This window comes from Podarcis filfolensis (genome assembly GCF_964270895.1).
Source record: "Podarcis filfolensis genome assembly, chromosome: 14".
NCBI classification, from domain to species: Eukaryota; Metazoa; Chordata; class Lepidosauria; order Squamata; family Lacertidae; genus Podarcis; species Podarcis filfolensis.
Window position 1 is genome coordinate 51363796 of NC_139616.1, and position 23543 is coordinate 51387338.

General features: G+C 49.0%; 1 protein-coding gene across 2 annotated transcripts in view; it reads left to right on the forward strand.

Annotated features, from left to right (window-relative positions):
* FSCN1 (fascin actin-bundling protein 1) overlaps positions 1-21876 on the forward strand; it is a 42126-nt gene extending 20250 nt beyond the window's left edge. The window contains exons 2-5 of one of the 2 annotated variants that reach the window (XM_083585775.1): positions 12815-12971; positions 14917-15041; positions 18061-18228; positions 18836-21876. In XM_083585775.1, the coding sequence (XP_083441901.1) occupies positions 12815-12971; positions 14917-15041; positions 18061-18228; positions 18836-19038 (653 nt within the window). In that variant the 3' untranslated portion in view covers positions 19039-21876. The remainder of the gene's footprint in view (positions 1-12814; positions 12972-14916; positions 15042-18060; positions 18229-18835) is intronic. The other variant, XM_083585776.1, reaches the window with a different exon arrangement.
* Positions 21877-23543: the final 1667 nt, after the last annotated feature.

Below are 23543 nucleotides of genomic sequence, written 5' to 3' on the forward strand. Positions count from 1 at the left end.
GTGAACTTAGCTGGAATGCGAGGCCTTGGGAAAAGGGGGAAGCAGCCGGCTTCTCTTGAGGGCCTGGGGAATGCCAGACCCAGGAGAATCGCTCGGAATTTTCTCAGAATTGCAGTTGCTTCTACATAGTTACCAGCAAAGTAGTCTGTCTTGGGAGTCTTTGGTGAAACAAAAGATTTTTGAAAGTGCAAGTTTTCAATGCCAGCTCGATCACTTCTTTGTGTAGGTCAGGCTTCCTCAACCTCGGCCCTCCAGATGTTTTGAGACTACAATTCCCATCATCCCTGCTAGCTAGGGATCATGGGAGTTGTAGGCCAAAAACATCTGGAGGGCCGAAGTTGAGGAAGCCTGGTGTAGGTTGTTGACACTCTCAAATAACTCAATAGGTTTACGAGGAAGGACTTCTTGTGAAGATGTGCTTTCCCAGGTGAGGCTCACCCAGTGCACTCCAAGTGTGGTGATCTCTGCATTTTCCCCAAATCCCGGAAACTTGACTGCAGGATTTGTGCTTGTGATGGGAGTGGGCGCCCCTGTCTCCAGGGAAGGCCAGAAAGCCCTCTGCCAATGTTGTTCTAGACTTGGTACTATGGGCACAGTGTTACAAACTTAGATATATAAGCTAGGCATCAAATGGCTTCTTAAACCAAGGTTACAGTTGCCAAAACAGAATGCCTAGTTGCCATTTTGGGGCCAGTCGTATTTTCCCATACAGCTTTTTGGTTCCTGAAATTCGTTCTGATTGGGCAGATAAAATTTCACAGACAGAGTTCTGCAGGATGTGCTGTTAGTGTGTGGAAACAGGCAAGATATAGATGGTGGAGATGTCAGGCATCATCCTGGCACCTGGGCATCCTCACTTGGTCACAAGTGGCTGATAGCCAGGTGCAAAATGCACCTGGCAGATTTCGAATGCTGCATAGGTAGGACCAGAAGCGTAGAGTCCAGGAGAACTGGTCCAGGAGGACACCATCGTCAATTGTATTGGAAGCTACAGAGAAGCAGGAGCCTGGTTGCAGTCCCGCCGCTCTGCTCTCTGCAGAGGTTGTCTGTTAGGGGTGGCCAATAGCAACTCGGTCGCACAGCTAGGCCTGAACCCAGATTAGGACGGATCTAAATAATCTGTGCCACAATAATCTTTCCCCATTTGCACCTGCAAGACTGTTGCTCCAGTCCAAGGGGTCCAGAGCTGGTTTCTTCTGGAGTAGCCACACAAGGGGGGTCTCTTCTCGCTGTATATAAAAATGTGTGAGGTTTAAGTTCTTGCTTAATCGACTTTTGGGAACTTTGAGCAGGTCTGACTCTGGAGAGGCGGCTGAGCTTGTTTTCTCTCATATGTCGTGCTTGCTTCAAGGAGTAACCAGCAGGGCTTCCTCAGCTGGGCTTGTAATTGTCCTGTTCCCCGTGGAATGCAAATGCACGATTGCGTCCTCGTGCTCCCTCCAGGATATGATTATATGGCCCCACGGAGCCATTCCTGGCTGCCAGAGACTTGCCACAACTTGCCCCAGAGAGTTGTACTCAGGAGGAAATCTGGGGCGCCGATTCAGACCTAGGAGCAAAGCGGAGAGCTCTGAGCCCTGAGGGCTTGTTGCTCTTGCGAGACTCGTTCCATTTCTCAACAGTTCTGATCTCGCCCCTGCGGGGTTTGTTTTCTAGCCCACACTGGGGAAATCTTAGAACGGTGGCCAGGCCAGTCCAGCTCCCCTGCAATGCAGGAATCACAACCAAAGTATCCATGAGCTCTTTCCAGGTCTGCTGAAAACCCCCTGCATGTTTGTGGCATTGCATGTCAGGAAGATCTTTGAGATGCCTGTTGGTGCTGACCTTGAAAGCCCTAAACTGTGTTGGTCCAGTATACCTGAAGGAGCGTCTCCACCCCCATCGTTCTGCTCAGACACTGAGTTCCAGCTCCGAGGACCTTCTGGCAGTTCCCTCCCTGTGAGAAGCCAAGTTACAGGGAAGCAGGCAGAGGGCCTTTTTGGTGGTGGCACCTGCCCTGTGGAATGCCCTCCCACCAGATGCCAAAGAGAACAACAACTACCAGACTTTTAGAAGACATCTGAAAGCAGCCCTGTTTAGGGAAGCTTTTAATGTTTGGTGCATTACTGTTGGAAGCTGCCCAGAGTGGCTGGGGAAACCCAGCCAGATGGGCGGGGTAGAAATAATAACATTATTATGCCTGCTTCTCCACGCCAGACCAATGAGATCTTGCTGCTGCTCCCATTTGAACAAAGGACACCGTCCCCAGGTGTCACTTGCTGTGCATGTGGCTTGGTCTTCGCTGGAGATGTCCAACCAGCTGGTCCAGGGAGCTTGTCTTCCAATCCCTCACCTTGTTGAAAAACTCGGGACAGTCTCCTGTTGCTCCCGGAGCCCAGCTTGGAAGGTGCTGCTCCCGACTGCCAGAAGAAGCCCCAGTTTGGGCCTTGAAGCTTCTTCCTTCTGCAGTTCCCATTTCTTGTGTTGACGCTCGACCTTTCTTCCAGCCTCCTCCAACCTGGTGCCCTCGAGGAGCCATCGCCAAGAGGGGGTCCAGTCACTGAGCAAGCCTAGTCCTAGAATCAGAATTGGTTTTATTTATTTATTTTATTAACATATAAAACACATGCATATACATTTACACAATACACGTACACAACACACTACGTAATTTTCATAACATAAAAGATACCTACATTATATAATACCTACCTATACTGTACATATCAACATACCTACACACCTACCCCACACGGACACCCACCAAGTGACTTGAGTTCCAGCCGTTCTTGTTACGCTACTTTATTTTTCCAACTAGCTTAAACGCATTTTATTATTTCTTTAATCTCTTCTTTTATCTTAACTTTACTCTCCTTTCACTCTAATCATTTTCTGGATTCACTCAATATCTGTCAGAAATTCTACTTTTCCCACATAAATTTTCATGTATTCCTTAAAGATAGCCCACTCCTTATTCACTTTTTGTACCAGATCTCCTCTTATCCTCCCTGTTAGTTCGGCAATATGGAAGTATTCCATCATTTTAGATTACCAGTCTGTTTTACTTGGGATGCTGGTGTTTTTCCAATTTCTGGCAATCAATAACCTTGCCGTCGTAATTGCATACATAAATATTGCTCTGACCGTTCTTTTTATCTCCTCTGGCATGATACCTAGGAGAAAGGATTCTGGGTTTTTTTCAAATGAAAACCTAAACATCTTTTTCAGTTCATTATAGATATTTTCCCAGAATACCACTATCTCTTTGCACTCCCACCACATATGTAGAGAGGTTCCTGCCCCGTTGTTGCATCTCCAACAAACATCACTACAGTTTTTGTTACAGAATTGTACAGAATTGTAGTGTTGGAAGGTAACCCCTAGGGCCATCTAGTCCACCCCCTGCAATGTGTGCCATTTGCACAGGAGGGCGATCCAGCTGCTGTGGTCTCATCCGGCAGGGATGCTCTTAACAGATATTTGGGGCAGAGCAGCTGGATCCTCAGCCCTTCCCTCCAGGATCCGGCCCAATATGGTTTCTGGTTTGGAATTCCTGTGTCGCTGTGAATACGGCTGACAAACATCCTGCGCTGCGGGGGAGACCAGAGGATCCTGTGGCCGTTCGATGCTCCAGCCTGCCCCTTCTCTGCAATTCTCCCTTCCCACAAGTTCCTTCAGCCCTTTCAGGAACTGGTAAAGACAAGTTAAGTGTCTTATCTCTCCCTTTTCTTAATTGCCGCTCTTGCGTGGATACCAGACGGGAAATCACCCGACTTCTCTGGAGGCTCCGCCTGACCTTGGCAAGACGGGTAATTAAAAGTCTGACTCTGCCGTTATCGGCAGATGCGCTCCAACTTGGAGAGGCATCACAGGGAAATAAAAACAATGCTCTTCTGGCTTTGGAGGAGGTCTGTAGGGGAAGAGGGCTGCAGGCTGAGTCCCCAGAAACTGCAGGCAAGGGCGAGGGGTGTCCCCAGCCCCCCCAAAAAACGGTGGAGAGAGCCGCTGCCAGTCTCTAGACAATACTATTTATCAATTATTATTATTTATTTGTTGCATTATTCTATCCCACCTTTCCTTCTAAGGAGCTCAAGGTGGAGTACCTGCTTCTCCCCCTCCTCATTTTATTTCCACAACAAGCCTGCAAGGTAGGTTAGGCTGAGAGGCAGCAACCCAGCCACCAAGGTCACACCCGGTGAGCTTCGTGACTGAGCAGGGATTCGAACGCTGGTCTCTCGCAGGTCCCAATCCAACACTCTAACCACTACACCACACTGCTGTATAGGGCAAAGATCTGACACCTCCCTGTGTACATTTTTTTAAAAAAAATTTACATTTCCTCGGAGGAACCACCCGCAACCCCAAGAAAACTCCACACATTTATACTAACTAGTGAATCACTTAAGAGGTACGTGTTTTGCAGATGTGCACTGTTGTGGCGTGCTAGAAGGGAGCACAGCCTTTTGGAAGTTGTTAGGAAACTTTGGCAGATCACGGCTGAAACAGCTGCTTGGGCATGAATCTCCCTTTGTCTGGGGGGCAGAAGCATTGAAGCCGCTCTGGCTGGCAGCTGGAGAGACCCCCGAGGAACCTCTCGCTTTTCAGACTCCATTGAGGAAGAATGGCTAGTTGGGAAAGGCGAGAAAGAAACGGACATGGCAAATAGAATAGCCAGCCCTCCATTGCAGGCAGGAGCCTCATCTGCTGCAGCAGCACAGAATGTGGCTCGGGCTGTGCCAATGCGACTTTAATTTTCCCATCTCACAAGTAGCTTTATGCCAATTATTATAATTATTATTATTAATTTTATTATTTATACCCCGCCCATCTGGCTGGGTTTCCCCAGCCACTCTGGGCAGCTTCCAGCAAAATATTAAAATACAATAATCCATCAAATATTAAAAGCTTCCCTAAACAGGGCTGCCTTCAGATGTCTTCTAAAAGTCAGATAGTTGTTTATTTCCTTGACATCTGGTGGGGAGGGCATTCCACAGGGTGGGTGCCACCACCGAGAAGGCCTTTTGCCTGGGCTTTCCATCACCCGCTCCCTGGCCATTTTTGCCCACAGGTGCCAGGAACTGAACCAGGGGCCTTTCTGTATGGCGCGTAAGCTAGTGTTGCCCCCCCCCCTCACTAGCGTGAGATAGTATTTCTGCTTTTGTTAAAACCAAGCTGCTAGTCATCATGGTATGTCTGAAAGGCATTGAGCAACACCTACATTGGAAGCTGGAACAGTCAGATATTTGGGACTTGGGACGTGGTGCTTCTGCCCTTCTGTGACAAGTGAAATAAGAAATAATTTGCAGATGTTCCTAAATGTATAAGAGCCTCAGAATCCAATGCTTCTCAGTATGAATTTATTGAAGTGTCCGAGGCACATAGGGCGGGAGGGAGCTGGTGTGTCAAGGTTTTCTTTTTTAAAAAAATATAATTTTTATTAAGTTTTCCATATTTTATTACATTTCAATATCAAAAAAGAATAATTTTTTGCTTAAATAAAGCATCGACCTCCTTCCTTCCCTCTAGCAGACTTCCATATCTCATTACCAATTTCTGCACATTCCTAAATTCACTTTTTTACCTTAAGTCAATCTTTTAACAATCACCTACTTATAAGTATATCAGCTCCTTAATTTCCCATTACCAAACATTTCAGCTTAAACCTACAAACGTATTCAACTGTTTGCAATTTTCTTTCATATAGAGTATAAATTTGCCCCAGTCCTTTTGGAACAAATCATCACAGCGATTCCGAATCTTCCCCGTCAGCTTCGCCAGCTCCACGTATTTGACCATCTTTACTTGCCAATCTTCCAATGTGGGGAGTTCTTGTTGGGCGTGTCAAGGTTTTCTGTCTGTCTTCCTGCTGGTTTTCTGGTGCTCCAAAGGCAGCGACAGGAAATGTGTCTCCTGTCCTCATGGAAAGGTGGATGGTGCAAACACAGACTGGAGGTGCTGCGAAATGTCTGATGTGCAAAATTGGTTTGCCAGGGCAAGGAAGGAAGGAAGGAAGGAAGGAAGGGAGTGAAGCTGTATGGACAATTGGGATGCTGTTGTGTAAGGGAAATGGAGGAGAAACTCGGGAGCGAGTGTTTCTTCTTAATTGTGTTTTATATCATTATTAAATTTGTATACCACCCTGTACCCCTAGATCTTGGGGCAATTCGCAATGTAAAATTACAATTTGAAAAAGACAAAGTACAAGGTGTGACCAGAAGTCAGACAGTGAGAAATGTTTGGACATACAATCAGCATTGGAAACCCACAAAATGCCCACTGTTGTGTGGGAAGATGAAGCTGTAACTTGAAAGACAGCGTGTGAGTGGGTTAAGCGTTTCTGTGAAGGGCGGCAAACCATCGAAGATGACCCTCCATCTGACGAGCAGAAGGGCGGCAAATGTTGACAGAGTTTCTGAGTTATTGATGCAGGATTGGCGTTTGTCCGTCTGAATGATAGCGGAAGAAATTCATATTCCGCGTGAAATCATTACTGAGGTTACTGAGTTATCCTACCCTCCATAGTCTCCCAATCTGGCCCCACCAGATTTCTTTTCCAAAACTGAAATCAGCACTGAAAGGCCACAGATTTTTCCAACATTTCACACATCCAAGCTGCTGTGATGTGGGAACTGAAAGCAGTATGAAAAGAGGTTCCAACAGTTCTACAAACGTTGTCAACGGTGCACAGTATCAGAGGGGGGGGGCCTACTTTGAAGGCCTGTAAGGGACCCGGGTGGCCCTGTGGTCTAAACCACTGAGCCTAGGGATTGCCGATCAGAAGGTCGGCGGTTCGAATCCCCGCAATAGGGTGAGCTCCCGTTGCTCGGTCCCTGCTCTTGCCAACCTATAAGTTGGAAAGCACATCAAAGTTCAAGTAGATAAATAGGTACCGCTTTGGCGGGAAGGTAAACGGCGTTTCCGTGCGCTTCTCTGGTTCGCCAGAAGTGGCTTAGTCATGCTGGCCACATGAACCGGAAAAACTGTCTGCGGAAGTGGACAAACGCCGGCTCCCTTGGACTGTAAAGCAAGATGAGTGCTACAACCCCGGAGTCGTCTGTGACTGGACCTAATGGTCAGGGGTCCTTTTACCTTTACCTAAGGCATGTATGTTCAAATATTTCTCACTTTCCAATTTCTATGACCATTCACTGAATTTTCTGGTCACACCTTGTACATAATAAAAATTAGAACAAAAACACCACCAGGCTTAGGTTTGCCTGCTGGCAAAATCCTGGGGTTTGAGGCAGCTGGGCTGCATTAGCCATGAAGCTAAGCCTTCAAAGAACCCTGCAGGATGAGGTCCATCTAGTCCAGCCTCCTGTCCTCCCAGTGGCCAGCCAGATGCCCCCAAAGGGAAGCAAACTTGCTCTCTCTGCTATTCTAAGGTAGACTGGCCCTGTCCATGGAGGTTCTGCATAGGAATCATAAGGAATTTAGAGGAGCCCTGCAGCAGCTGGATCAGGCCAAAGTGGGGTGGGGGAAGCCGGCAGTGCAGACTTGCTGGTCCATGGAAGGCCGGCAAGCCAGCAGAGTCGGGGTTTTGCCTGATTTTTTGACCTTTCTGCACAGTTTCAAGTTTCAGCCTCCTCCGAAAGAAGGCTTGCTGCAGTTCTGGCAGCATTCCTTTCCAATGAATCCATGTAACCCAACTCCCCGGCTGGCTTTTGGGGCAGGGGCTCAGGAAATTCTTGGCGAGTCCCGAAGCCTTTCTCTCTGCCGCCCCACTCCCGAGTCCTATTTCTCAGCTACTCACTAAAGTGGCGCATCCCTTAAAATCTTGGTTGCAAAAACTTCTTCCCTAAACAGCACTAAACGGAAAAATCTCTAGTGTCTTTTTCTGTCCTATCTATTGCTAGGGAAATTGTTTTTACCAATAATGATATTTATGGCATTCATATCCCTCCTTTTTCTCCCCAAAGAGCTATAGGCAGTATAAAGAGGAGAATGTCATTTTCAATGGTGAAAATGGGAAGCCGTTCGAAAATGGAAACAATTGATTCTGGGTTTTTGGCATTCGGGTCCCGAAATGTTCGGCTTCCAAGATGCTCGAAAAATGAGGTTCCACTGTACCTGGGCAGGGTTGCAAAGCAGTTCATAAGGAGGCGAGCCAAAGGTTTAGGCTGGAGGATTTGTGAGTGGCCCAGGGCCTTCCCCCTGGCCAGCCGGCCAGCCCCCACCAAGGCCTCAGGGGTGTCTGCCTTGACTATGGAGTTGGGAGGAAGGAATTGCAGTCTGTTTTTCTGTAAGGAGAGTGAAGAGGGAGTTTTCAGGCCCTTTGCCTAGGCGAGGGTCCCTCTGAAAGTCTTTGGGTCTCTGCTCTGGAAGATATAAAACGAGGCACAAATTAGCAATTCTGTGAACCCTTGGTCATTGAAGGGAGCTACCAGACCTGTGGTCTACTGAGCTCTCTGCAGATATATTTGCAAAAAAAAAAAAAAAAAAAAAAAGGTTCCTTTGCGCTTTTGTTTTCTCAGAGGTTATGTGACCGTCCTAGAGTAAAGTGTGTGTGTGTGTGTGCCAGTTGTCTGAGAATGCCAGTTGTCTGAGAATCTGGCATCTCTGGCTGGTACCGGCTTGGTGGACAAATGGCCATATGCCAGATTGGTCTCTGGGATGACCAGTATGACAGGCAGTAAATAAAAACCTTGAAAGGAGCAGAAAAATAAACGATCTTCTTGCATGTGGGTGAACATCGGAAGCTGCTCTGTCTAGCTCCATGTTTTCTCTGCCAAGGAGGTGCAGCAGAGGGGCTTCTGGATTATGTTGCACTACAACTCCCATCAGGCCTAGCGGCCAGCATGACCAACGGTCAGGGGTGATGATAGGAGTTGCAGTCCATATGGACAGCCGCCGGGTCCCCAGCCCTGGTCTCCCATGGTGGGCTGGTGACACCCCTCTGGGAGTTTTGGGAAGAGAGTCTTCCGCAGCCCCACCTGGAGACGCCAGGGCTTCTTACAGGGCAGACGCTCAGCTGCGGCCCTTTCTATCCGGCGGGTGCTGCTAACAGCTCAGCCCAGCCATAGCAGCTTTGCCGCTTCATACAAACCAATAGTCAAGGATGGAGACTTGTTGAGTCAGTGATATTGTCCTCCTCTTCTCTTGCTGGAACAGAGAGGAGCAACCTCCTTCCCGTTCCTTAAAGCTGCCTTTTATTCCCAAGGCAACCCAGCAGCTGCCTTTGTGCTGTGGAAACGGCTCAGGTCTTCTTCTCCCCCCCTCCATTGCAGCTGTCTTCCCTTTCCCAAAGCTGTTCTTGGCCGCCTCTCTCCTGCATCCCAGATTGTCCCCAGAAGGGAGATCTCCTTACTCCCCTCTCCTTCCCCCTTAGATGAGCCTGCTAGGTCAGCCTCCCCTTCTCTCAGGGGCCAACCAGATGCTATTTAGGAAACCCACAAGGCAGGTTTTGAGCGCATGAGCAGCGCACTCTCCTCCTGGGGTTTCCACAACTGAGATTCAGAAGCATTGCTGCCTCCAGCTGTGGAGCCAGGGCAGAGATATCCTGGCCAGTAGCCATCAATAGCCCTCTCATCCTCCATGCATTGGTCTGATCTTCTAAAGCCATCCAAGTTGGTGTCCATCATGTGGGAGGGAGTTCCACAGTCTAACTCTGCACTGCATGAAGAAGGATTTTATCAGCCCTGAAGCTTTGTTGGGTGTCCCCGAGGAGGGAGGGAGGAAAATATCACTTTCTCGGTGCCGTGCATGAATGTACAGTCATACCTCGGGTCACAGACACTTCAGGTTGCGTTTTTTTCGGGTTACGGGCCGCCGAAACCTGGAAGTACCGGAACGGGTTACTTCTGGGTTTCGGCGGCCACGCATGCGCAGAAGCACTAAAATCACGCTTTGCACATGTGCAGAAGTGCTGAATCGCAACCCACGAGTTGCAAACGTGCGTCCTGCACGGATCACGTTCACAACCCGAGTGCCCACTGTATAAAGTTCTTCCATGTCACCTCATCCTTGCCTTTTCTCTAAATTATAAAATGCTTCAAATTTCACAGGGAATTTGCCAGCAGGGGCACTTAGGAAATATTCAGCCATTCACCTGATTGGTGAAGCAAAATGATTGGAATCTGGCTATGGTTTTTAATATGATTTGCAAAAAATGGGCCCCTCCTGGCCATGACGGCATTTTCAGTTTTGAGAAATCTCTCTGCTGTGCCCCAGGCATCTAGCCATGTGCCTTTTAGAAAGACAAGCCCCTTTGCTGCCCCCTCGCTTGAGAAGGCAAGCTCAGGCGCATCTGCCTTAAGGGGCCGGGGGTCCCCATCTCAGAAGAACTTTGTCGTGGCCTCAACCGCAGACCTCCCTGAGCGAGCCTTGCAAATAGGAACTAGCTGCAAGCGTGAGGGGGGCTGGGGGGGCGGGTTAGGCACCCTGCTAGGGCGAAACATGTTTCTTTTCTGAATTGATAGTAATTATTCCCAAATTTGCACCTCTTATGTGCAAATTAGAAGATGCGAATCTGTTTGCTCTTTTTGTCTCAGTGGCCACCCAGTAAAATCTAGGGACATAATTCTATTGGCTTTGCTGGCAGAGAGATGCAGAGCAGATGACCAGCTTTGCCCAGGTGGCGTCCAAAGGGAGGCTTTTGTTTCGTTCCCCATCTCTGCAACGGGCATCGTTTTCAGCAGTGATGCTTTTTTGGAAGTCCTTTTGGAAAAAGCTCCCCTGGTCCGGGTTGCGTGGAGCCCCTGACAGTGCATTCTCCTCGACCCCCACATCCCATTTACATGAGACACCTGGCAGAACCAGCCTCCCCCCCCCCCGCCCCCTTCCTCCCTTCTACATGACTTCTGCATTCTTTGACTGGCCTATTCAGCTCTGAAATTCCAGCTCCCAGATGTGAATGAGCCCCAGCTGTGGAGAGGGAACTTGAAAGGCAGCTTGGGGCTGCCTTGGGGGATGGGAGAGGAGCTCGGGTCCACAGGATGGGGGGCCACATGCAGACACAGAGGGGGGACTGTGGTCTGCGCAGCCCCAGGGAGAGCAGATTTGGGGGGCCTCCAGCTGTTCTGGTTGAGAGTGGCTTCTCCCCGAGCAGTTGATTCGGCAGATGAAAAGGTTCCTAAGTTCTTTAGGGTTGCCAGACCTCCAGCTCTGACCTGAAGTCTGCAGGTGGGTGAGAAAGCCCTTAATAAGAATTTAAAAATCACCAAGAAGACGTGCTTTGCAGCTTGCAAGCCTTCAGATCAGGAGCTGGCTGCAAATTCTAGCGTAGAATCATAGACTCAGAGTTGGAAGGGTCCCTTTCAGTCACCTAGTCTAACCCAGGCACCCCCAACCTTCGGCCCTCCAGGTGTTTTGGACTACAATTCCCATCATCCCTGACCACTGGTCCTGTTAGCTCGGGGTTATGGGAGTTGTAGGCCAAAACATCTGGAGGGCCGAAGGTTGGGGGTGCCTGGTCTAACCCCTTGCAATGCAGGAATCGCAACACTCAGCGAGATCTGCGCTCCTCTGCTTCCTTCTCCCAATTAACCTCCGTCTCCAGGGTCCGTCCTGTGACATCACTTGGGGCCACTCCTAGGTATCAGGTTTGGGCCCGAAAATCTCAGGGCCTAGAATGCTCCTTACCTGGCAACCCTACACCGTAGACTCCACTTCTTTCAGGATTGCATTCTCAGCCACAAAACGGATTTTCACAGTTGCTGTCCTGTTCTGTTGCTTTCAAAATGAGGCTCGGGACTTTCAGTGTCTTGTGTGAAACTTTGTGGTTTTGCTGACTTCCATGTTGAAAAATGCCAAAACATCAGGATGGCTCCCAAATTAATTCCAGACGTGTGTTTGTGGAGGTGCGGTGGTTCAGTGTGGGAATGATGCAAAGAACCAATGTGGCGTTTGGCCTGATGGGAATCTGTGTCACCAATGACTAACAGCAAGGAATGCGAGGGAACTGGATCCTGCACTTGAAAGTTCCAGGGCCAGTGGAGTCCAAGAAGGCTCCATAGCAGGGGCTGCCAGCGTGGCGCCCAGGGGCACACTGCTACCCCTGATGCTTGCACAACCCCCACCCCTTGGCCAGGTGGGGGGTTGCCTTTTTCCTCACTCAGAAATCCCAGGGGCCCCAAGAAGGCTGGTTCCTGTGGGAGGGAGTTCCACAGGTTTAACCATGTGCTGAATTTTCCAATGCTCATCTTCACTGCATGTGCTCTAGAACGGGGTGTTTGCATTACAACTCTGGAAAACATGTGTGGAGGTGGAGATTTGCCCAGCTCTGGAAAGCTGTTTTATTTCTCTCTATCTCTCTTTCTGTATCTTTTGCTTTTTTTGGAGCCTGCATCTGCTGACGAAGCAAATTTTGCCTTGGCTTCCTCTCTCCTGGGAGCCCTGCTTGTTATGTCTAGCTCTTGCAGCAAACAAGAACCTCCAAGGCTACTCCCGGCTGCGCCAAGGACTTGAATTTTTGGAAAGCCAGAGTTAGCTGCTGCCTGAAGTCCCACGCTCTGGGATGGGGGCCCCTCTAGGCCGGGGTCTTCATTTTTATGTCTCTTTTGACTTCAAGGCCCCTGGTGCTCCCAGACCAGGTCTTCTCTGAGTCAGCTTGGCAGCAAACACAGCCCAAAGTGGGTGGTAGGGGAACGTTGAAAATAACGGCTGAGGTTTCATTTTGCAAGGCATCCTTAAGGCGGCTCCAGGCTCCTCTGAAATCCTCTTTACAGCAAGCTATAGCTGTGCCTGGGTGTACCGCAATTCGGAAGCAAGTGTGCACAGTTCCACTTAGTACATGAAGCAGAGTGCAGGGATTTAGGCCCCCCAATATGTTTCATGGTTGACGGAGGCCATTTCTCTCTCTCTTTCTGTCTTACTCCCTTCTTCACTCCTTTCCTAGGAATGGACCTTTCTGCCAATCAGGATGAGGAGAGCGACCAGGAAACCTTCCAACTGGAAATCAACAAAGATACTAAGAAATGCACCTTCCGGACCTATACTGGGAAATACTGGACCCTGACCTCCAATGGGGGGGTGCAGTCCACTGCCTCCACTAAGTGAGTCCTCTTTTAGACAAATATGTCTGAATGAGTTTTGGGGGCATCCTAGTCATCCTGTGAATAGTTTAGAATAAGAGGTTTTTCGGGGGTTTTAAAGGTTGTGATGTTTTGCCGTTGCTGTTTTTTTTTTTTTTTAATTTAACTTATTGAGTGCCATAATTTCTATACCCCATTCCTTTTTAAAAAAGAAAATAAATTGCAGGGGTGAACAACACAAAATCAACCACAACATTATGTCAATAAAACAAATACGGAATGCATAATAAATCCATAGAGGAGAGTAGGGTATCAGCAGAACCGGATCACTCTTCCAGGAAAGACGGAGTGAGCAGGTGAATTTCAAGCAATACGGTAGGTTCCTGTCTGGTGTTTGCTGGAAGCGCATTCGAAGGAGGCAGGTGCCACCACACTAAAAGCCCTGGTCTCAATGAGCATAAGACAAACCACGGGATGAGGAGAGCCTTTGAATTCAATCCCTTTCCCAGTTTATGAATAGGGAATGTGGGTCTCTCTCTCTCTCTCTCTCTCTCTCTCTCTCTCTCTCTCACACACACACACAGAGAGAGAGAGAGAGAGAGTCTTGTGGCACCTTAGAGAATTATCATCCTTATGGCATAATCTTTCCTTGATTACAGTCTACTTAATCAAATGCAAGTAAACAAAAGCAAAGTCCATGAAAGCTTATGCCATAATAAGTTAGTATTTGAAGCTGCCACAAAACTCTCTTGCTGGTGTCGCTGCAAGAGGCTAATGAGGGATACCTCTCTGGAAAGAGAAATCTAAGCTTCCTTGAAATTGTCATCTGAGTCTAAAAACCTGATCACCAGGGAAGATCCAGGTGGCTTATAAAATTCCAGCTGCTGCCATACAATGCTGCCTTGCCCGAGTGCCGGCCAACCACTTGCTTTCCTCTGTGTGGATCGAGGCTGGCTGCATATTGCTGCACAAAGCGCAGGGGGCCCCACTTCTCCCTGTGGGAATGTTCAGGGAGAGGATATATTGTTTATTAATAGCCTTCCTAACTTGCACTAGCAGGTTCCTTTACTTAGCAGTTTTACTTTGCCCTTTTCAACACACAGCAGATAGCTGGTTGCAGGCTCGTGTAAGCTTCTCACTGTTTGGTTCCTGGTAAGTTCCCTTATATCTCTCTTAAAATAAAAAACACACCATAATCTTGGTTAAAGTATATAAAACAAGTTTACTCACATCAGTTCACAGTTGGATCCCTGAAGGCAGACTTAGATACAAAATATACACGTGTGGATCTATCCCATGTGGGGATAATCCCAGTGCATCTCTAGCTAAAAAGCTGCTCCAGTGACGAGGAAGTCAAAGAGAGAGATAGTTACAGAAAGGTAGCCGTGTTGGTCTGCCATACTCAAAACAAACAAACAAACAAATTTCTTTCCAGTAGCACCTTAAAGACCAACTAAGTTAGTTCTTGGTATGAGCTTTCGTGTGCATGCACACTTCTTCAGATACACTATCAAGTGTATCTGAAGAAGTGTGCATGCACACGAAAGCTCATACCAAGAACTAACTTAGTTGGTCTTTAAGGTGCTACTGGAAAGAAATTTGTTTGTTTGTTTGTAAAGAGAGAGATAGTTCTGCTTCCCTTGTCCCTTTTGTTACCTGGACAGGTAAGGTCACGCCCACCTCTAGTCACATGCAAGAGGAAGGATGCTCCAGGCCAGGAGGAAACAGGAAGTTTTTGACTGGCTGGACCAAACATTCCTCCGCATGTCCACTCTAGGAAAACAAGGAATGTTGTACTTGACTGCAACGTATGTATCACACCCCACACTCCCTGCATGGAAAGCAAACCCCAGAGCAGCTGAGTCAGGGGATCCAAGCTGTGTGGATACACTTCCCCGCCCCAAAAGAATAAAACCTTAATGGCCGGGCTGTTGCTTCTCACGCTCATGCGCTCTCTCTGCCACAGCAGGAATGCCAACTGTTACTTCGACATCGAGTGGTGCGATCGGCGCATCACCCTGAAAGCGGCAAACGGCAAATACGTCACAGCGAAGAAGAACGGGCAGCTGGCCGCCACGGTGGAGACAGCCAGTAAGGATTCTTTGGCTTTGGAAGTGGGGGGAGTTAGGTCCATGGGATGCCCAGGGTGAGTGGCAGACAAGACCTTATGGGGAGCCTGCAGGACTCCTCCAAATGAGGCTGGATCCCCGCCCCCCGCCCCCCTCATCCCTGACCATTCACCCATTCCCAATTCCTATATAAGAATCCAATGTCTCTATTCAGACCAGGTTTCTAAATGGTTTTAAGTTTGGTGATAAGTTGCAGTACCTGGAGCCGAGGGGGATGGGGGCCCAGCAGCAAGAGCCCCCACCTACAGATGCCCCTTCCCTGCCTCAAACCACAGTCCTTTGATGCAGATGAGGTTCACCATCAGCCTTGCATGCTCTCCCTTAAAAGCTACAACCTCTGCCATCTTCTGGCTGAGTATTACTATTTTTAAAAAGCTTGTATCAATCAAGCCTGCAATAAACCCAGATGCCAACTTTACTGCCACATACACCCGGATGCGGGTGGCACTTGTGGGTTAAACCACAGAGCCTAGGGCTTGCCGATCAGAAGGTCGGCGGTTCGAATCCCCGCGACGGGGTGAGCTCCCATTGCTCAGTCCCTGCTCCTGCCAACCTAGCAGTTCGAAAACAAGTGCAAGTAGATAAATAGGTACCGCTTCAGCGGGAAGGTAAACGGCGGTTCCATGCGCTGCTCTGATTTCACCAGAAGTGGCTTAGTCATGCTGGCCACAAGACGCGGAAGCTGTACGCCGGCTCCCTTGGCCAATAAAGTGAGATGAGCGCCACAACCCCAGAGTCGTCTGCAACTGGACCTAACAGTCAGGGGTCTCTTTACCTTTACACCCAGACAACACCATTACTGGCCCCAACAACATCAAACATACCATTTCAGGACTATTTAATTGCTCATCTTCTAACATTGTGCATATGCCATCAAATGTCAACAGTGCCCTTCAGCTCTCTATATTGGACAAACAGGCCCAACCCTACGCCAAAGGATAAATGGACATAAATCTGACATCAGGAATCACAAGACAGAGAAACCAATAGGAGAACACTTCAATCTCCCAGGACATTCTGTACAAGATCTCAAAGCAGCTGTTTTATTACAAAAGAATTTCAGAAATAGACTGGAAAGAGAAGTTGCTGAATTGCAACTTATTACCAAACTTAAAACCATGGAGAGACCTGGTCTGAATAGAGACATTGGATTCTTCTCATTATACATGATTAAGCTATTTTTGGCCATCTCATCCCTTGCTTTTTCCTGTAAGACCAATTGCAGTCGTTAACAGTTAACAGTCGTCAACAGGTTTACCACACCTATTAGCCAATCACTCATTCCCACCAACCTTCTGAGTAATACCCCTCCCCACCCTCTCACTATATATAAGAGTCTGGTGACTTCTGTTTCAGTGTATCTGAAGAAGTGTGCATGCACACAAAAGCTCATACCAGTAACAAACTTAGCTGCTCTCTAAGGTGCTGCTGGAAGGAATTATTTTTATTTTATATCAATCAGATCTTTAATACTGTCCTAGACTTGCATAAGTAGAGGGGAGTGGTACAATCATTTAGAATCTGTAAACCGTTTTGGAAAGCTCAAAAGTACTAAAACAGAAGGTACATCTAAAAGACTATAAGAATCTAAAAGAAGGGTTAGGAACATTAAACGGATATGAAAGAGGATAAAAGGTTAGTATATAAAAGACTACAACTATCAATTTAGAGAGCACTCTGATGTGAGTGTTCATTAAATCTAGTTTGTGGCACAGGTCATCATCCGTCAGATCTTGAGCGCTGCTGTGCAGAATCCAGAAACGTATGTTGTAGCAGGATTGGTATCTGACAGCAAGCAGGGAGATATAAAATTGTCCTGTGCACCCTGGGTACTTAGAGTCATGGGGAGATGAGGCTAATACAAATACGAAAAGCTTGTATACAGTGGGCGCTTGGGTTGCGAACGTGAACCGTGCTGGATGCACATATGCAACCCTTAGCGTTCGCAACCCGCGTCTGCGAGTCTGCACATGCACGACCGCTGGAACCCGGAAGTAACCCGTTCCGGTACTTCCGGGTTTTGACGGTTCATAACCCGAAAAAATGCAACCTGAAGCATCTGTAATCCAAGGTATGACTGTATTTCTATCCGCAAAGGTATCAAGGCTGTGTGTGGTGATTAAAAAGCCAGAGTAAAAATGATGTTGTGATAACAGTAAGTGGGGGATTTCCGAGCAGCAGAATCGAAGGCCAGGAAATGCCCCGAGAAAGAAGAATGCCGTCTTCTTTTTAATCGCTGGCAAAACTTAAGAGGGGAAGTGCTTCCTTGGCAGAACTGACTCCCGTTTTCCCGAGTCTTCTTCCTTCCTCTAAGACAATACCAGAGTCTTGACTGAGCCCAGCCAAGAGCGTCCGCCTGGTCTAGGACTGCTCTGGCGTGTGCAGGAGTTGGCCTTACCCAATGTGGTACTCTGCAGCCGTTTGGGGACTACAGATCCCATCAGCGCCTGCCAGCATAGCCCTGCTCCCCATCATGGCTGTTAAGGGGGGGGCCGCTGCTTAGAAGGAAGGTAACCAACCTCTGGACTTCTCTCGGAAAAGAGCCTCTGAGGGCCAAAGCGTCTGGGTAGGATCTCATGGGGAAAGGTATATTGAGGCCCCAAGCTATGCAAGGCCTTGGAGGTGAAAACCGAGCGCTCAAAAGCAGTGCAATGCCCTCCGTCAAGTCTTGTTCCTGCCAGGAGCTGGGCCTCTGAATTCTGCACCAGCTGAAGTTTCCCAACAGTCTCTATAGAGTCATAAGGGACCCTGTGGGTCATCTAGTCCAACCCGCCCTCAGTGTAGAAATCGCAACTCAAGCATCCCTGACAGAGGAGCATCCAGCCTCTGCTTAAAAACCTCCAAGGAAGGAGAGTTCCCCGCTGTCCAAGATCTTTTGCCGCCAGGAAGTCCTTCCTGCTGTTTAGTTAGAATCTCCTTGGCCTGCAATTCGAACCCGTCTCCCGGCCCTTGACCCTCCTTCTGTCTTCCCTGACGGACAGGTGAGACAGAACACTTCCTCATGAAGCTGATCAACCGGCCCATCATCGTTCTGCGGGGGGAGCATGGCTTCATCGGCTGCCGGAAAGTAACAGGAACCCTGGATTCCAACCGCTCCTCCTACGACGTCTTCCAGCTGGAGTTCAACGACGGGGCCTACAACATCAAAGGTAGGGAACTCCTCCTTGGGGTGAGGGGCTTGGCTTTGGTTCTGCGAGCCCAGGGTTTCCCAAACGTGGGCCTCCAGCTGTTTGTGGACTACAATTCCCATCATCCATGTCCACTGGTCCTGCTAGCTAGGGATGATGGGAGTTGTAGTCCCCCAAAAAAGCTAGAGACCCATGTTTGGGAAACTCTGGGCTCTAGGCAGGGCTGCATTGACGTTCCGCAAGAATGTCTGCTTTCCTTCTGAAAAGAGGAGCCACATTTCTAGCCCTCAGTGTCCCCCAAGGTACCTCTGCTACAGGCATGACCAAACTTGGCCCTCCAGCTGTTTTGGGACTACAGTTCCCATCATCCATGACCTGTTAGCTAGGGATGATGGGAGTTGTAGTCCAAAAAACAGCTGGAGGGCCAAGTTTGGCCATGCCAGCTCTGGTACCATGTTGCTGGACTAAAACTCCCAGCAACCTGACCCTTGGCCCTGCTGGGCACTGGAGTTTCTCTCAGCCCCCTCTGCAGGGGGGCGGCCATGTGAGCAACTCCTGGCGCTCAGTGTTCCAGGGAGATTCTTCCTCCGCAGAGCAGCGTGACCCCTTTTCCCTTCTCTGCTTCCAGATTCCACTGGGAAGTACTGGACGGTGGGCAACGAGGCCTCCGTCTCCAGCAGCAGCGACACGCCGGTGGACTTCTTTTTCGAGTTCTGCGACTACAACAAGGTGGCCATCCGAGTGAACGGGAAATACTTGAAGGGCGACCACGCCGGAGTCCTCAAAGCCTCTGCCGACACAATCGACCCCTCCACCCTCTGGGAGTATTAAATGCACTTTAGCACTTCCCTCTCTCGTTCCAAGCTCTCCATCCATCCGCCCCTCCCTCCCTCCCCCCCCTCTCTGTGTCTCCCCTCTTCACTTTCGGTTGCCAATTTCTCTTGATTTTCCTGTTCGGTTGCCTCCCTTCCTAAAACAGAGAGGCTCCCTTCCCCGGCTGTCCTGCTGCTTCTCTCCCGCCGTAGAAGTTTTGGGTTGATCTTGTCTCTTTGAAACTGGAAAAATGTAATTAACCTGCAGAAAATGGTGCACTTCTTGCGGGGGTGTGTGTGTGTGTGTGTTGCTTTGTTGGAATACCAAACTCGGTCCTCTGAATTTGAAAGGGAATAAATCCCGCTAAAGTAGAGCAGCCTCTGTCGCCCCCTTTATTGGCATCTCCCCTGATGCCATTTATGTGGGGCGAATCTAGTATTGACCTAAGCCAAGAAGCTAGTTTAGCGAAGCCTCTGCTGTTTCCGCTTTCTTGGTTCAATGCTGGCCATGTGGATAAGCCTGAAAAGGGCTTCTCCCTTCTTCTGTAGCTGGTCAGGATCTGTCCGTCTCTCTTTCCTGCTTGGCTTTTTCATAAACACTTCCTTTTCCTTACTCAGGCAGAGAAGTCTTCTCCCGGCACACCTTGTCCCTCCACGAAGTGTCAGGGGGGACAGCCAGATGGACGGTGTGGGGGGGATAAGTCCGAGGGTCAGTTTAGAGACCGACTTTGGCCAGCGAGTTAAGTACAGTTAATGAGGACTAGAAGATTTGCCCCCGTTTTTAAAAATCAGCAAGCTGCTTTTGGTGGACCACTGCTAAGTCATTCATCTCGTCGGGGGCTGAGCTTGAGGAAGAGCTCGCCCTCCGTTGCTCTTAGGTGCCCAGGGAGCATCTCTTGAGTAAAAAGGCTTGAAACAAGCGCACTGACTGAGCTGTGCCACTGCCTTACTCTCCCTCTCTGTGTCCCTCGGGGGCTGCAAGTTGTTCTCAGAGCCCCCTTTCCTCCCCTCTTTTATATTCCTGTCTTTGATATCTCGAAATAATAATAATAGAAGGGATCACAGCTACCTGTGAAATTACTGCCTGTCCATGACGGCATCTGATAGATGTCAAACTGCACACCTGATCTGCACCAGCCCCTCTTCCTTGCCTCCCATAGGGGGTGGGGGCCGTGAAAGACCTTTATTTTACTCCTCCGTGCCTCCCAACAAGGAGTGGTTGGCCCCAGAGCCACGGATGGTGTCGTTTCCCTCTTCCTAAGTGACCCTCTCCTGGCTGGGACTTGTCTGAAGGAGAGTCTTCTCTCAGTCTTGTTTGTGTGGGTGCAGAAGCAGAGTTTTGGGCTGAGGAAGAGGCCAGGGAAGGTGGTGAAAGGGGGGGTGACACTCACATTGCAGAGGTCTTTGAGAAGGGGGCTCTCTACGCTTTTCAACCGCTTCCTGGACTCTGTGGGGGAAGCGAGTTGCCGCTCTCAGTTCACAGGAATAGACAGCCTTTTTAAAAATTAGCAGCCTTTGCACAGTAATAGCACAGCACATTTCCTCCCCCCCCCCTCAATATAACTGGAATCTCTGCCCTACTCCTTAAGCGTTCTTCACCAAGTGGTTTTTTGGAATTGAGGCATCGCTCTCCCATCTTGGGGGCTACCTCTTCTCTGCCCCCCGCAGCCCCTCACGTGCCTCTTCCAGGGTTTCCCCCCAAGGCTGCTCTGAACCCCCTCTTGCCCCCCAGCCGATCGCTCTGCTTGTGGGGTTCCTGGGGCGACCCAAGGTGACCAAACAGCATGTTTCTTGTCTATTTATATATGCTCTTTCCGAAGAGCCCACCTCCACTGTCTGTACTAGATTTGCAGCATTGTATAATCCATTTGTAGCGTGTTGCTTAACCATTCAGGAGTTTGGAAAAAGTCTTGTGTACCTTGGTTTGTTCTTCTGGGCTGCCTTTTTGGGGGTCCCCTCCTTTCCCTCGGCCAACCTGGGGCCCTCCAGAGGTTTGGCACCCCAGCTCCCATCTGCCACAACGTCATTCAACCACGTTGGCTGGGCAAGTGGTCCAAAAACATCTGGATGGCGCCAGCTGTGGCTCTTTGCTTGGACAGCCTCTGCCTGTTCCAGCACCCCGATTTCCCATGCACTGCAGAGGGAGGAAAAGATTCCTTTTGTGACTGAACTCCACCTGACCATCAGCACCCCTGCAGCCACGGCTGGAGCCCGCCTGGGTTTTCCTGTTGCCAAAATTCAAAGCACCAGCCCTCCTTTTGCTCAAGGCGGGAGGACACAACAAGCCTTAAACGTGCCACGCACCCTTTGCCACCTTCAGGGGCCTTTTCTGCACTTGGTGCTAAATTCTGAAGCAACTGGAATGATTTGCCTTACGAGGAAAGGAGGGTCACTTCTGGGATGGCCCAGGAGCTCTGCGTGGATTTATCCGGACATTTTGGGAGTGGTGAAGTCCAGGGAATTCTCAAGGGAAACACACAGAGCTTTGGGAAAGGGGGTGGCTGCCGGGGGGCTGAGTGTCTGCCACCCCCCCAAATCCTTCAATACTTGCTGGCCTTCATACTTCATGCTGCACCCCCACCCCAAAACCCCTTATTTCATGGATGACTGTTTGAAACTTGTAACCCCAGCTGGCTTCTCCCATGTAACGATTTTTTAAAAGCCGAGAATCCTCCTTGCCTTTCTTCCTTGGCTGTTGTGGCTCTGAAAAAAAAAAAACAACTACTCACGTTCTGGTATATTTGGTTCAAGTTTTTTTTTCCTTGATATTTTTTTTTTTGTAAGTGCCATTTGTATAACAAGCTTCAAATGGAGAAGTGACAAAATTAAAAACCTGCATTCAAATAAGGAACAAAAATGTGTAATTTCTCTTCTTTTCCCCACCCCCAAAAAAACCCTCCTATACGTACACACACACACCCCATAAGTGTTTCTGGTTTGACTAAGCACACTTCAGAAATCCTACAAAGCTAACGCTGGTCAGTACAGACCAGGGTTTCCCAAACTTGGGTCTTCAACGGCTTTTGGACTAGAATTCCCATCATCCCTGACCCAGACTGGTCTTGCTAGCTAGGGATGATGGGAGTTGTAGTCCAACAACTGCTGGGTTAGACAGTACTGAGCGAGATGGATCCACAGCCTGGCTCTGTTTGAGACACCTTTTCCATGGGGCAAGTCCTGTTGAAGCGCAAGTCCAAGCGCTCCATTGCCCTGGCTTTCCGTTTTGGTTGGTGAGCGCTGAACATGCTCGGTTCCCATTGCCTTTCTCCCTTCAGGTCCCTTAAAATAAAAATGCCAAATCCCTGAGTTCCTCAAAGCCTGCGGATCACTTCCCTCATGCACGACTCATGCTATTTTGACCCCGTAAGCATAGATGTGAACTCCTAAACACCCGAGGCAGAACATTCAGGGGCATTGCAGACCCTACCTGTTTGTGGTTTGACTAAACACACCTGCATGTTAAAAGATGGACACCAAGGATCCCCATCCCAGAATGCAAGAGCCACTCCGGTCGGCTGCTGCTAGGACTCCCCCAGCCCATAAGCATCCCTTGTCAGTACGCCTTTCAACCGATGTCAGCGACTGGGCTCAATAACTGGTTCTGCCCCGACTGGGCTAGACGACTGGAGCACTTTCAGAGACCTTCCAATCCTGGAAAGCAGGTCTCGGTGCCCTGGACTCACAACTGTGCATTGTGAGCACCAGACTCAGCAGAGTATAAATAACGCAGAAGATAGCTGTGAAGTAGAACTTCTTTTATTTCTAATAGCTACTGCAAACTAAAGAACTACCGGCTTGCTCAAGTGTGTTACACCTCCCACTCAGCCATCTAGTCACTACATAGATAAGACTCTCAGGCAGGAGTGGAAGAATAGAAGAGCAGTTTCCGTCTCCTCCTTTCTCAAAACATCAGATCAGGAGATGCTTGCAATGGGACGGGGTGAAAATATCAACATCCCCTGCCCACAGTCTCTCTCAGGAGGAAGTGCTCAGCCCCCCTCACATCTTTGATCCAAGAAGAACATAACTGCATGCTGGGTCAAGCCAAAGCCCCCCCCCAAGTCCATCATCCTGCTCTTAAAGGTGCCAATTTTGGAAAATCTTAAAGCAGGACCACAGCTCAATAGCCCACTCCCCTACTGCGGTTTCCAGCAACAGATATCACCCTCATCATTGAGTAAATTGGTATACTGCTCTTCATCCACAAATCTGAGGGTGGTCTACAACATAAAATTGCAGGATCAAAACCACAAAATCCATAGCAAAAATAAAAACAAACCAATACTTGTCCGTCCCCCTCAAAAAACCCCCCACATTTAAAAGGGCATCAGCTGCCAATCACCCAAAGGCCTGGGAGAAGAGGAACGCTTTCATCTAGTGCCTAAAAACATACATAGTGAAGGTGCCAGCCGAAACTCCCTAGGGCCACCACAGAAAAGGCCCCGTTCTCGTATTGCCACCCTCTGGCCCTCTCATGGAGGAGGCACATGAAGAAGGGCCTCAGAAGAGGAGGATCACAGAGTC